We start from the raw sequence: 13,596 nt of genomic DNA, 5'->3' as shown, positions 1-13,596 counted from the left end.
TCAATAAATCTGATTGGCTGGATAATTTGAAATTGCCGCTATTTTTAACTGTCAAGTGCAGCTGTTTTATATTACAAAAGTCAGTGTTGTTCTTGTTGGGTTCAAGAGCCTCTGACTGTTATCTGGCTTATTGTTCATAGTTTTAAATCACATGCCTCATGATTAGTTTCATGATGGCCAGCGCACGTAGAATTTTGTTGCTCTCCAGCTCTACCGTTCACGGCTCTGCATATTTAGAATACGCAGCCACTTTTATTAAGGACTTCCTCAAGAAGTTAGAAATTAATAATATAATTTTGAATTTTCCTCATTTTTAAATCTACCAGGAGCGACGTTAAAAAGATTTTATTTGTGCCGTATGCTCTGAAGGACCACAATGACTACACGAACAAGGTGCGAGGCCCACTTAAAGAGCTCGGTAAAAATTTAATGCAATAAAATGATAAAATTTGAATTATTATTTTTAATTGCAGGATATGCTGTGGAAGGAATCCACGAAGCTCCGAATGCGATCGAGGCGATTAAGTCTGCAGAAGCGATTTATATCGGCGGTGGAAACACATTTCAACTTCTGAAGACCCTGTACGACTTGAACCTGATTCAGCCCATTCAGGACCGTGTCTTGAAGGTATAAAATTAATGTTTTACTTTCGTCATAAATCTGTTACAAAATAAGTAAAATTAAATAAAAGTTTAGAAGGCAACATTTAGTCCGAAAAAGTAACGGTTAAATTTCAAAATTCAATAAAAAAATGGTCAAAATTTTAAATTTATCTTTTTGGCAGCAAATTCATATCTAGAACCCGAAATATTCTCTTTCCTTAATTAATTTTTATCTGTTATCAAGACTAAGCAAAAACTCCAGTGAATTTAATATATTGTTTTTATTTTTACCTTACAAAATAAGTTTCTTATTTTCAACTGAAATTATAAGAAAAATAAAGTTTATAAAAGGTAACATTTAATTTGTACAAGTAAGAAAAAAAATAAATATTCATTAAAAAAATAGAAATTTAAAAGGTGATGATTTTTAATTTTCTAATTTCTAATTCTTATCAATTTTAAATGTTTTCGTGGTAGTCATGACAGCCATCAGAAACCTATTAAAATAAAAAAAATTATTGAACGGGTTTTGATCAGCATTTTGGTAAATAAACGAATTAAAGAAGATTTCTGGGAAAATCCTGTAAAAATAACTCAGCCAGTCTATTGATTTGCATTTCAAGTGGTAAAATTGTTTACTTTCAAGTAAATTTGGAGTATTTTTAGTATTTTTTTTAAGTAATTATTTAAAAAAGTCTCCAGGGGATTTTTATTTAATTTCGATATATTTTTTGCCTTGCAGGATGGAATTCCGTACATCGGGAGCTCAGCGGGCAGCAACGTGGCGACAGCCAGCATCAACACGACGAACGACATGCCCATCGTTTGGCCTCCGACGTTGACGGCTCTCGGACTGGTGCCTTTCAACATCAACCCTCACTACATCGACTTCGACCCAGATTCCAAACACAAAGGGGTAAATACATTGCATCGCATTAATTATAAGAAAATTATTATCTTTTTTATGGTTTCTCGGAAACACTTTTTATTAGAAAATATTAGTGTCAGGAAAAATTAGAAATTAAATGGGATTTTGATAGGAAACACGAGAGGAGCGGTTGAGCCAGTACCACGAAATTCCCGGCACGCCTCCAGTGCTGGGCCTGCGAGAGGGAGCAATTCTGCACGTGGAGGGCAACGTCGCCAAAATAATCGGCGTGTTCGGCGCGAAACTATTCAAACCGTAAGACCGATTCGACTAGCACTTTTTAGACAAAACACTAAAAAAACACACAATTCTACTTATTTTCTAGGGGGTGCGAGCCCAAGGAATACAACGTCGGCGATGATGTCAGTTTTCTGCTCTAGTGAGAGAATGTTTTGTATATTTTAGCTTCAAATACAGTATTTTTTACAAACTGGTCTTGCTTTCACTGCATCTTCTTGCTTGCATTTTCCTGGGCGCGCTGCTTGGCTTTTTCGTACAAGGGCATCAGCTGCCCTTCTTTGGCCAAGGTTTTCAGGATTTCCACGATCAGCGGCAGGTAATTGTGCTTCCTCCTGATGTTCTCCACCTTGTGCATGTTTTCCTTGGACTTTTCCTCGCTGATCCGCTCCTTGAACCTGGCGATCTCCACCTGCTGGAGGTCAGTGTCCATTCCACCCTCCTAATAAGGAATTTAATCATGTTTAAAAATGTTTTTGTGAATTTTATTCATTGACGCACCTCGATTTCTTTCTGGATCTTTTCTATTTGCTTCTGGTACGCCGTGACCCGGTCAGAAATCACTCCCATCAAATTGAAATGGATTTCTCCTGCTGTGTATCTAAAAAGTTGAGAATAGTTGACTGCTAGGTAATATTTTCAAATTTTATAATTGAAGGAGGGATTTTTATTTAAAAAAAATGTGAAGTACGAGATTTCAGCACATGAGAAGTTTCCTGAGCAACCCGATGTCTTTCAAAGGGATACCCTGACGCCAGGGTTCGATTTATCCCCTGTTCTGATCCCTAGTCTTTGGATCACAGTTTGCAAAACCCAGCATTTTCCGAAAATAAATTCTGCATCTAAAAAAAAGGATTTTTTGGGATTTTCCACGATTTTGCGATTGGATATTAATTTTGAAAGGGTATTAAAGCTTGTGAGTGTGCATATCTATCCGTTTAGTTCATCAAAACTTTGAAAATATGTAAAAGACGAAGGTTAAATGAATTAAATAAATAAAAAATAAATTTAATTTATGATTTAGAAAATTAGAAAATGCGTTAAAAAGTTGTCCCACGACAAGTGTGAACACACAGAAAATTTTTTAGTGATAGATTCCACCTCAAAACACGTAAAAATTGAATTTAAAAAATGGCATTAAATTTTTAGGTTTTTTGCAACTCCAAATCTTGGGTTCTAACTATCAGAACTGAACAATTTAACCACCAATGGACTCATCTCGACTTTCCCTGACCAGCTGAAGGGTTTAGGGGTGCTTACCCTCCACCCCTAAGTTGCTATACTTCATCAAACCCCTCGAAAAAAGATAAAAAAAATGAAGCTCTGGATTTTTTTAATAATTTAAATTTAATTTTAAAATATTTTTTTTATTTTAGTTTTGAATAAGGGATGGAGTGGGAATTTAGAGAGAGTTTTAATTAATTTAAAATCATTTTAGCCATGCTTGAATTTTTTTGTCAAAATTGCAACTATAGGGTTGAAAGGGGATGAGGGTGAGCACCCCCTAAACCCTTTAGCTGGTTAGTGGAGGTCCAGACGAGTCAAACGGTGGGTAGTTTTTAAAATTCTGATGGTTAGAACCCGAGATATAGAAGTGCAAAGGTTCCAAAAAATCGAAAAAATGGCATTTTTTAAATTTTTGAAAAGGAATTTCTCGAAACTATAAAATAGCACCTCTGAAATTTCAGCCTGATTTTTTATAACCACGGGTTTTACTGTTCCAGATAAAATAATTCCAGTTCCATGCAAAAAAAAATCAGCTCTTTTTTCTCTCATTTCCACATTTTTAAGCTAGATAATATTTTTTTAAATTATATTTAAAATAATATTTTGAAATTTCATTGAGACTCACTTGTCAATTCTCTTCCCAATGATGGGTTTCGCAAAGTCAACCCAATTAGTGTCAGGAGGAATGTCTCCCAGGTCAATTGGGCCCTCCTTCAGTCCATCCAGCTCGTACAGTTTGCCGTCAATTGGCACATAGCTGACAAAGTGGTACACCTCGTCATCTTTGGAAGCCGACTTTGAGTCAAATTCAAACAGAGTTTGTCTGCAAAAATATTAATCATTGATAACACATGATTACGGAATAACAATCATTTCAATACCTAGCAAATGAATTATGCACCGATCTAATGACTGGAGAGTTGCTGATAGTGAGTCCTTTCATGTGTGCGTCGAAGCTCTGGCAAAATTCCTTCAGCTCTGACAAATTACTTCCTAAATTCAGGTCTTGATGCTTGCAGTTCATCAGAATGCTCAGAATGGCTTGGGTTGCACACGCATTGTTGATGACCTGAAATAAATTCCATTAAATTTGTTCTAATTTTCATAATAAATAAAACTAACTTGTTTGGCAAAGAAAATAGTGTCTAGCCGATGATCCTGGACAATGGGGCCGGACGGCTCCGAGTCGGCGACCCATTTGAAAAGGAAGATTAAGCCATGCACAGGCCTGCAAATATTTTTTTGTGGAAATTTATAACGGTTTCACAAGTTAAAATAATTAGCTTACAAATATGACTCGAACTGTTTGCCTTCCAGAGTATAAAGTTCCTCGACCTGGACTCCGGTCACGCCTGAAATGTAGGCAAAATTAGCTAAAACTGATAAGCATGACTGGCAGAGCTTGACGTGTGACTGTCAACTCGGCCGAAAAATTAGAAAGTACAACAAATTGGGCTATTTACAGAGGAAAAATTTGAAAATGATCACTCTGAAATTCAAAAAAATGGTGGCAAAACTCACCAAATTCTTTAATTAACTCCGAAAAAACGCCAGGATCGCTCTCGATGAGACACCAATTTCCAGCGGCGTCGGCCATGATTAACGAAACAAAACACAAAGTTTGTGTTTTTCGTTGCGCTTTTGTTTTTGATCGCTTCTGATTGGCTCTCACATTCGCACTGGTGGAGGGGGCGTTGCCGTCGCCTCATGCCTCATCACAGATCGCAGTCTGCCTGCTGCTGGTGCTGTTGATTTTTTTGTTCTTTTTGTAGTAAAGCTTTTGTGAATGTGAATCATAGGCTATAAAGACATCGTGGAAAACTACGAGGCCTCGAAAACTGCAGATTTATAGACGACGGACATCAGAAACTTAGCTCTGAGGTGACGGAACTAATGTAAACACTCCAAAAATTTAGGTTACATATGAATGTATTCCTCATGGGAAAAGTTTACCAATCGATCTGATTGATTATTTACATTTAAATTAATTGTCTGTCTTATTTGATTTTTAACTGCGGGACATTATAATTAGGATAATTAGACTGAAGCATCTATCTCTCTGTTTTTCTCTAAATTGGCGGGGGTTTGAATAATTTTAATTTACATAGTTCACAGTGATTTATATTATCAAAACTTTTATCTTCTCTTTTTATCATATCTTAAAAATGAATTCCTGTATCTGCTGTACTGTAAAAAGTCAACAAGGGGCATGCTTGTGATATGCTAAATGTTGAGATAACGGAACACATTTAATTAAAATTATTAATTAAAAATTCTCATCGTTTTGCAGACAATTATGGACGTTTAGAGAGGCCTAATAGCTCTTTGAAGTGGTGTATCATGCTAGTCAATAATTAACCAACTAAAACGATGAAGCTTCCTGGAAGAGTGAACCAATGTTTGATAGCGTAAGCAGAAATTAAATATTAAAAATTCGTCATTTTAATAAACCCTTTCCCTTTCAGGCTGATCGTGGCCGGCAGCATCGTGTTGGTGTTGGTCTCGTCTCAGATTTTCAAGCTTATCACCGCCGAAAAAGATGATCCGCAGGTTTCGTGGCTCATTCGGTTGGTCAACAACTTTTTCGGCTATCTCATCATCATAATTCCTCTCTATCTCGTCCTGCGGTTTGTCCACAACTCGGGCTATCTCGACGCACCAGGTACTATTTTTAATAACTTTAATTATATTCTTGAATTGTGAATGGGCTGCAGGAATTGGTCCGCTGCCCCGCTTAATTCGACGCTGTTTTGCCGAGCCTCCACAGCTGATCGAGCTGCTCGACACCGCCAGTGTCTCGATTAAAAACCAAAGCAATGCCAGCACCACGTCAAAATTGGTGTTCTGCGCCCTCGGATTGCTCACCTCGTATCTCACGTGGGGCTTCCTGCAGGAGAAGGTCATGACAAAGGTAGAACTAAAAAAAATAAAATAATAAATTGTATTAATCGAAGCAAATTTTAGGAGTATACGAGTGCGGACGGGGAGGTAGGAAAATTCAAGGACTCGCAGTTTTTGGTCTTCGTGAACAGGATTCTCGCCTTTTGTCTGGCTGCCGTTTATTTGTCGGTGAAGCGCGACCATACCAGCAGGTCCCTGCCCATGTACAAGTACCTGCTGTGCTCTCTTTCAAACATCCTCAGCTCCTTCTGCCAGTATGAAGCCTTGAAATACGTCACTTTCCCACTCCAGGTAATTTAAACTTGTTCAATTCACCAGTTGCATAAACCCTAAGTGTTCGAAGCCGCCAACAGATGGCGCCACCGTAGACTTTCGATTTTAAGGCACTTCCGCTGCGATTTCAGACTCAATCTAGCTTCTGTGCATTCTTCAATTAATTTGCTATTTTTTGACGAGCTGAAAACCAAAATCGGTTCAGCCAATCGCCGTAGAATCGTGAAAAACTATTTTTTGGAATAAAAAAATCTTTTCCAACGTTTCTACGGCGAATGGCTAAACCGATTTTGGTTTTCAGCACGTCAAAAATTAGCAAATTAATTAAAAAAAGCAAAATAGCTAGATTGAGTCTGAAATCGCAGCGAAAATGACTTAAAACCGCTTAAAACAAAATTTTTAAGAAAGTCTGTGGTTGCGCCATCTGTTGTTGGGTTCAATAACTAAGGGTTTATGCAACTACTGGTCAATTCTTTTAAGAGTTAATTCAAAACTGACTTAACATTTTTTGAATCAGAAAAAAAATTTAATTTTAAGCTGCAAAATTTTCTCACAATCAGATGGAAACTCTTAAGATGCCAGGTTTAAGCTGGTTCAGAATTTGTTTAATAAGTGTAGCCTTAATGTTATCTCAATGGTGGATATTTTTAACAAATTACGGACCTTCTGAGCAAGAGCAAAAATCTTTTCTTAGAGCTGACGAAATTTCCTGTTGTTTTGTGGCCATAATTTCTATAATACACCTTTTTAAAATAATTATATTCCATTGTGTTTTTTTTTTTAGGTGCTTGCAAAATCGTGCAAAGTGATCCCAGTGATGATCATGGGGAAGTGCGTGTCGAGCAAGAAGTACGAGAACTACGAGTACATCACCGCCGTGATGATCTCGATCGGCATGGCCGCCTTCCTCTTTGGCCAGGAGGGTTCGACGGCGACCAAGGGCAAGACCGTCGTCGAGACGACCCTGCCCGGAATTTTATTGTTAGTCAGCTATCTCATGTGCGACTCCTTCACCTCCAACTGGCAGGCACGTTGTTTTAATTTAAAATACTGAATAATCTGACTGAAAAGATCATTTCAGGGACAGCTATTTTCCCAATACAAAGTTTCTTCGGTCCAAATGATGCTTGGAGTGAACATGTTTTCCTGCCTGCTGACAACGACCTCGTTGCTGGAGCAAGGCGCCTTTCCTGCTGCAGCCGCATTTATGACAAAAGTAATGGGTAGATTTTTAGGAAGGATTGAGATTATTGATGATTTATTTCTATAGTTTCCTTCGTTTGTGACTGACTGCGTCATTCTCTCCATTTGCTCCGCGGTCGGGCAGCTATTTATTTTTTACACTATTTCCCAATTTGGAGCTGTGACTTTCACCATTATCATGACCATCAGACAGGTAAATCTAGATTTTTGTTATTTTAATAAATACGTCATGTGATAAATAAGAATTATTTTTAAGTGGTCTAAAGAGAATCAGATGGCGCCACCGAATAATTTCTATTTTAAGGCAATTCTGTTGCGATTTCAGACTCAATCCTGCCACTGTACATTCTTCACTTAATATGCTTTCTTTTGGCGTTCTGACAACCAAAATTGGTTTACCCAATAGCCGTAGAATTGTGAAAAACAATTTTTTGAAATTAAAAATATTTCCCGACATTTCTGCGGCAAATGGCTGGACTGATTTTTTTGTTTCCAGCGCGTCTATAGAAATAATTCAAGAAGCAGAATGCACAGCAGCAGGATTGAGTCTGAAATCATTAGTACATTTAAATATAAAGAAACTTGATAGCTTTTAAATTAAATTTTCTGAGCCTCCATCGTAAATTTTTGGTTCTTGAAAAATTTTCGGATGAGTTTTATAGTGTTAAAAAATAATTTATGCACAAAAAGTCTTGCTATGTCCATAAAAAATGCTCACTTTCTTCCTACGAATATTAAAGTGCCCCAAAAATTGTAGAAATTTTATTTTTCATCACAAAAAATGACTAATTTAGATGGAAAACCCCTATTTAAATTTTTAAAAATTAAATTTACTTTCCCAAGCAGAAAATATCAGTTCCAACAGAACCAAAATGCTTCCAAAAGTGCTGGAGAAGTGAATTGGAACAGAAAAATGCGTTTAGGAAGCGAATTCGGTTCCTGACTTGGAGTTATAAATTATGAACGGGCGACGGAAGGCGTTTTTCTCTTTTTGGAAACGTTCGCTCGTCGAGTCGATGTAGGAGCGAATAGTTCCAAACACAGACGATTCTGGTTCCAATTTTGCTTCCAACTTTAACCATTCTCTTGTACTGGCATAAATAGAGCCGCCGGCAAAGATCATGCTCGATTTTTAAATAAGATTTTGAGGATTTAAAATCAGATTATAAAAACAGGCTCACGTCAATCAATTCAATATCTTGTTAAGGCACTCTTTTTTCATTTTCTAATTTATTTAAAAAAATATTTGTGAATTTTTTCTGTTCCCTTTATTAAATTATTTTAATTAAAACTTAAAAAATTATGGATTTACTTATTTTTAAAATTCATTGTTCGTCTCGGACTGTATAGATTGTTTGTCTCTGATTGAAAAGAGAATAATCCTGTAATTTTAGTCACTATGAAGATGTTGTTAAAAGAGATTAATCCTTTTTTAAGTTGATACCAATAGTTTTTCTTTAATTTATAATAGTTTTTTTTTACCCTGAGGTTTCAGATACTTTTTTTAGAAATTTTAACACAATATTAAAAAATAATTGAAACATCTTCCTGCACCACGAAACAATTCTTTCCATATTTTATTTAAAAAAAAAATGTCACTTTCAGGGGCTGGCGATATTGCTGAGCTGCATTTACTACGGGCACGCCGTCAGCATAGCCGGAGTGCTAGGCATCCTGATGGTCTTTCTGGCGGTATTCCTGCGGATGTATTGCGCACAGAGATTGAAGTCGATCCGACAACGCAGACTGGCCCAGTCAGCAAATGCGGCCGTCTAAGACTATATACTACTTTTCATTTGAAACAACTACTATTTTCAATTTTTAGATATTTTTATTTTATGTATACAATATATTATATATGGCAACAGTTCAAATTAATCTTTTATTTTTTTATCACGCAATTTCCAACAAACGTAAACTCTTAATAAGGCATACAAAAATAGTAAATTTGATTGAGGCAAGTAGTGAGACGATTCCTGAGCAGCCGACAATTCCATTTTGCTTTCTATTTAAAGTTGTCCAGCGGATAGTGAGCGCCGTACGACTTCAGATGAGACTCCATCTCCTTCACTTGCTCCCTAAATGAATTAAAATTAAATAGGGAATTTAATTAAATGGAAAAGCAGGCCGTACTTCAGGGCTGGGGTCAGGTCCTTGTAGACTCCCTCGAACATCTCCTTCCAAGCCGGCTTTGGCACTTTCTCCGCCTTGTTGAACGCATCCAAGATCTGAAAATTAATTCCAAATGAGCCTAAGCGTCGAGATGGTTCATCGTTAACGAGTTTGTACCTGCTTCCTCACGTCTTTGGCCCAGCTCTTCTCCTCCTCTTCGCTCCAGAGGCCTTTGGTTTCCAGGTAGCGCCTGAATTTTCCCACCGGACTCTCGGTGCTCCACATGCTGATTTCCTCTTTGGGCCTGTACGCCGTGCTGTCGTCCGAGGTGCTGTGGTGGCCAACTCTGAAAAATCTCTGTGATAAAAACTACCAAAAAAATAATTACCGATTTCTTGCGAAAAAAATTATTTTTTCCATTTTTCTGCAGTGAAAATCTTAAATTTGCTGTGAGAGTGATCAAAATTTCCTCTACTGAGCAGATTTTTTCTTTTAAATTGCCATTATCTGTCTCAATTACTCCAAAAATTTCTCTCTGACAATTTTTCAAGTCGAGGTCATGAGCAAATAATTAGAAAATTATTGGAAACTGAGGTGCAAACATTGTCTGCAAGAAACTAGTTAAAATTAAAAAAAAAATTGCCCCTGCTCTGCATTTTCTAATATTTTTTTAACCCTGTTCCTTACTATTTCTCGGACTTAAAAAAATAAAACAAGAGCTTTGACATATTTTAAACAAGTTTCTCACCTGTAAGTCATGGCTTCGACAAGGATGGGCTTGTTATTCTCGCTGCAGTACTTCCTCGCCAGTTTGACCGTGTTGTAGACGGCCAGCAGGTCGTTGCCGTCGCACCTGATGGCGCCCATTCCGTACCCTGGCGCTCTGCTCGCGATTCCGTCGCCTCGGTACTGCTCGTGGGTCGGCGTCGAGATTGCGTATCCGTTGTTACGGCTTAAATACAAATTAAAGCCTTGCAATTTTGAAATTATTACAGAATTACCAGAAGAAAATGACAGGACACTCGAGGGTAGCAGCGAAATTCAGGGCTGCGTGGAAATCTCCTTCTGAGGCGGCGCCGTCTCCGAAATAGGTGATCACAACCTTGCCGTTCTTCGCCCTTTTAAATGCGTATGCGGCCCCAGAAGCTGAAGAAGGTTGAATTAAATTAATAAAAATATGAGGTAAATCAGTTAAAAGCATTTCTAAATATTTTTATTTCTATTGTCAGAAATTTCGAAACTGAGCATGCGAGAAAATGACGGGAAGAAAATTCCTCCTAAACCTAGAAACAAAGAATCGAGCAGACAAAATCACCCTGCGGCCCATAGGTGAATTAAATAAAAAAATCAAAAGAAAATGTGTCTTTTTAGCACGGGTTTTGGGGTTGTCGGGGGGCTGACAGGGGTCGCTTTAGGGTCTATTCGACGCAGAATTTTACGGCGAGTCCAACGAACTTTAATTTTTGACTCTATGACTCATAGGAGCCAAGTTATTAATTTTTAAAGGTGAAAAAACGTGAATTGGACATAAGAAAATTGTGGTTTTAGGGGCCCAGCTGGGGACCTATGGGCCGCAGGGCGATTATTTCAACCCCAGTCGATGCCCCTCGGTGGGGCACGTTCCCTCAGATGCGGTTTTCCGAATTCAGACCATTTTTCAAATTACTGCGTCATTTTAAAGAGCCGATTCACGGTAAAAGTCAATATAGATCAATTTAAACGTGCTGTTTTTTACGATCTACAATTTTTTTACGTCAATTTTTTAATTTAATATAAAATTGAATACAAAGGAAAAGATTTTAGATAAAAAACCCGATTTTTTATTAACAAAACAAGCAATTATTTTCCTGAAAAAAATTAATTTTTATCCAAAATTAGAATAAATATTCAACAAAAAAATTAAATGTTATAACAGAAGGTTAAAAAATTATTATTTTAAAAAGCACATCCCTTTTTATCTATTTTTCTATAGTTGAAAAAAAAATTACCTTGCGGAAGCTGCGTAGTGAGTGGACTGGAAAGAGTGACAAAGTGAAGGTCCTTGTTGCCGTAGTGGACAGGCATCTGCTTGCCCCTGCCCACGTCCAGGTTGTTTCCGTAGCACTGGTTCATGAAGAAGTCGATGGGCGCGCCTCGGTAGACGAGCACGCCGGCCTCGCGGTACTGCGCGAACACCAGGTCGTCGTTGTTCAGGGCGGCGATGCTGCCGATCTGCACCGCCTCTTCACCGTAGTTGGTCATGTAGAACGAGATTCGGCCCTGCCGCTGGCTCTCGTACAGAATGTTGTCCATTTGGTTCAGCAACGTCATCGACTTGTACATTTTGCGCAGCACCTCCGAGGACAACTGATTCAAAAATGGACAGTAATTATTAAAGTGGTAAAAATTCAAATTTTTCAAAAATTTCCCCTAAATTTCCAGCGCTTGACCACATTTTCTTGGAAGATTTCGATTCCTCTGGTCGAGATCTGTCTAACAGCGTGTGAAACCTTTTAGGGAAACTTTTTGTTGTGAAATAAAATTGGATTTCAAGTAGGGAGACAGTGCTAACTTTTCAGCCACTTTTCTCAAATATTTTACGTTAATTTTGGCTTTAACTATAAATTCTTAGGGATCAGTTTCAACAAGGATTTTGCTATTTCAATCCTCTTTAAAGCTGTTTTATTTTATTTATATTTATTTGAGACATTTATTTTGTCCAATTAATTACAGACAAATTCCTTGTTACCTTTACTTCAAGTGTGCATCATTTAAAAAAAAAAGAAAAGGAGCTAAATTTGCAGGTGACCATTTATTTTTTTAGAAAATCGGCCCAGAAGTTTGAATGCTAATTAAGCGGCGAGCAGAAATTGTCTCCTTTCTGTAAAACCACGATTTATTTCACAATTTAAGGAATATTTCCTGAAAATGCGAATTCCATTGGGTAAATCGTAACGATAGGGATCGAAATCAAGCGAAAAAATCATTTAATTTTTCGCGAAATTTGTTCCTAGGTTTTGATTTAATACAAATTGTAGTGATAAACTCTGTTCGTTAAATTTCACAAGCAATAAACTTTTTGAGATGGTCCATAACACAAACCGAATGCAAAATTATCTTAATTATTGTCCTGTAAAGCTCTGCTTTAATTTAATGTTATTGAAATTGAGCATTTTAACGGAAAAATATTAAATATTAGCCAAAATTTAAATTGTTTTAAAATGAAAATTAATAATAATACCAAATATACGAGTTAAAAAATTTAAAAAACTTAGTTCATATACAATATTTCCTCCTAAACTGAAAAATAAGAAGTAAGGAGGATTCTCCTTCTCTTTCAATTACAAACCGGACAATTTAAAAGTACTCAAATAAAATTCTCAACTGGAATTTTACCCATAAATGGAGAAAAAAATTATCTAAATTAAATCAGGACAGCATTTTTGTCAGTTTTAAAACAGGTCTAACGAAATAACAAGGAAAATTCCTCCTGTTAAATAATTTTTTTGGATTTTTGCACATTTTTAAGAGTTTGCAGCTTTTAAATAAATAAAATTTGACTGTCAAAATTTCACAGCTCTATAAATTTAAATAAATATTTGTTTTTAGTTTTTAATTACTTTAGGCTCGTGGGAAGAATCAATGACGACTCCTTGCTTGTCCAGGACCCGGTACACCGGCAAATTGTCCTCCTGCTTGGCCTCGCTGATTTTCAGGGTCTGCGTCCACGTTGTTTTGGCACCTGGGAACTTTGGTGCGTCGCAAAATAGGCGAAGATGCGACTGGAAATCAGGGAATTCCATTTAGATATCAATTCACAAATTCCAATCATTTTCAAGAAGGCAGAAACTTGTTTGTATTATAAATTTGCAAGCTAAAATTGAGCAAAATGGAATCACTTGAAAATATTACCTGGACGGCACGAAATGCTTTGAGGTTGAGTGCTTTCGAGTAAAATGCTGCCATGTTTGGGCTTTTTGCTAAAAAATTATTTTTTGGTTTCGTATGAATTTCGCAGTCGTCGGGGACGTCTTGCGGCCGCCGACCAGCTGGAGCACTAAAAGCGAGCGAGGCCACGAGAAAGTGGAGGGGAGGGAGGGACACCAGCCTCAAGGCCGAACACTCGAATAGAT

General features: G+C 37.2%; 4 protein-coding genes across 5 annotated transcripts; 2 read left to right on the top strand and 2 right to left on the bottom strand.

The window, feature by feature from the left end:
• The first annotated feature begins 92 nt into the window (after nucleotides 1-92).
• Nucleotides 93-1,961, top strand: LOC135944958 (alpha-aspartyl dipeptidase). The gene is made up of 6 exons (XM_065492240.1): nucleotides 93-274; nucleotides 327-418; nucleotides 474-628; nucleotides 1,346-1,519; nucleotides 1,644-1,786; nucleotides 1,857-1,961. The coding sequence occupies exons 1-6, from the start codon at nucleotides 159-161 to the stop codon at nucleotides 1,909-1,911; spliced, it is 735 nt and encodes a 244-aa protein (XP_065348312.1). The 5' UTR covers nucleotides 93-158; the 3' UTR covers nucleotides 1,912-1,961.
• On the bottom strand, nucleotides 1,766-4,674 carry Uch-L5 (ubiquitin carboxy-terminal hydrolase L5). 2 transcript variants are annotated; one of them, XM_065492238.1, is made up of 8 exons: nucleotides 4,517-4,674; nucleotides 4,284-4,347; nucleotides 4,118-4,223; nucleotides 3,877-4,064; nucleotides 3,621-3,818; nucleotides 2,270-2,369; nucleotides 1,959-2,210; nucleotides 1,766-1,907 (listed from the first exon to the last, which is right to left on the bottom strand). In XM_065492238.1, exons 1-7 carry the CDS (start codon nucleotides 4,590-4,592, stop codon nucleotides 1,974-1,976), a joined length of 969 nt encoding a protein of 322 aa, XP_065348310.1. In that variant the 5' UTR covers nucleotides 4,593-4,674; the 3' UTR covers nucleotides 1,766-1,907; nucleotides 1,959-1,973. The 2 variants fall into 2 exon arrangements, with proteins under 2 accessions (XP_065348310.1, XP_065348309.1); XM_065492237.1 differs by having other exon boundaries at nucleotides 1,888-2,210.
• Nucleotides 4,675-4,736: 62 nt separating this feature from the next.
• sll (slalom) lies at nucleotides 4,737-9,246 on the top strand. The gene is made up of 9 exons (XM_065492235.1): nucleotides 4,737-4,876; nucleotides 5,286-5,403; nucleotides 5,461-5,657; nucleotides 5,710-5,906; nucleotides 5,960-6,187; nucleotides 6,954-7,196; nucleotides 7,251-7,385; nucleotides 7,440-7,565; nucleotides 8,978-9,246. The coding sequence occupies exons 2-9, from the start codon at nucleotides 5,366-5,368 to the stop codon at nucleotides 9,146-9,148; spliced, it is 1,335 nt and encodes a 444-aa protein (XP_065348307.1). The 5' UTR covers nucleotides 4,737-4,876; nucleotides 5,286-5,365; the 3' UTR covers nucleotides 9,149-9,246.
• On the bottom strand, nucleotides 9,184-13,532 carry BckdhA (Branched chain keto acid dehydrogenase E1 subunit alpha). Its single transcript, XM_065492236.1, has 8 exons — nucleotides 13,376-13,532; nucleotides 13,084-13,245; nucleotides 11,473-11,830; nucleotides 10,486-10,630; nucleotides 10,233-10,436; nucleotides 9,662-9,830; nucleotides 9,506-9,600; nucleotides 9,184-9,450 (listed from the first exon to the last, which is right to left on the bottom strand). Exons 1-8 carry the CDS (start codon nucleotides 13,427-13,429, stop codon nucleotides 9,378-9,380), a joined length of 1,260 nt encoding a protein of 419 aa, XP_065348308.1. The 5' UTR covers nucleotides 13,430-13,532; the 3' UTR covers nucleotides 9,184-9,377.
• Between the last annotated feature and the right edge of the window lie 64 nt (nucleotides 13,533-13,596).

This window comes from Cloeon dipterum, chromosome X, assembly GCF_949628265.1.
Source record: "Cloeon dipterum chromosome X, ieCloDipt1.1, whole genome shotgun sequence".
Lineage (NCBI taxonomy): Eukaryota > Metazoa > Arthropoda > Insecta > Ephemeroptera > Baetidae > Cloeon > Cloeon dipterum.
The sequence above is the reverse complement of the archived record's forward strand: the minus strand, read 5'-3'. Positions and strand labels throughout refer to the sequence as shown.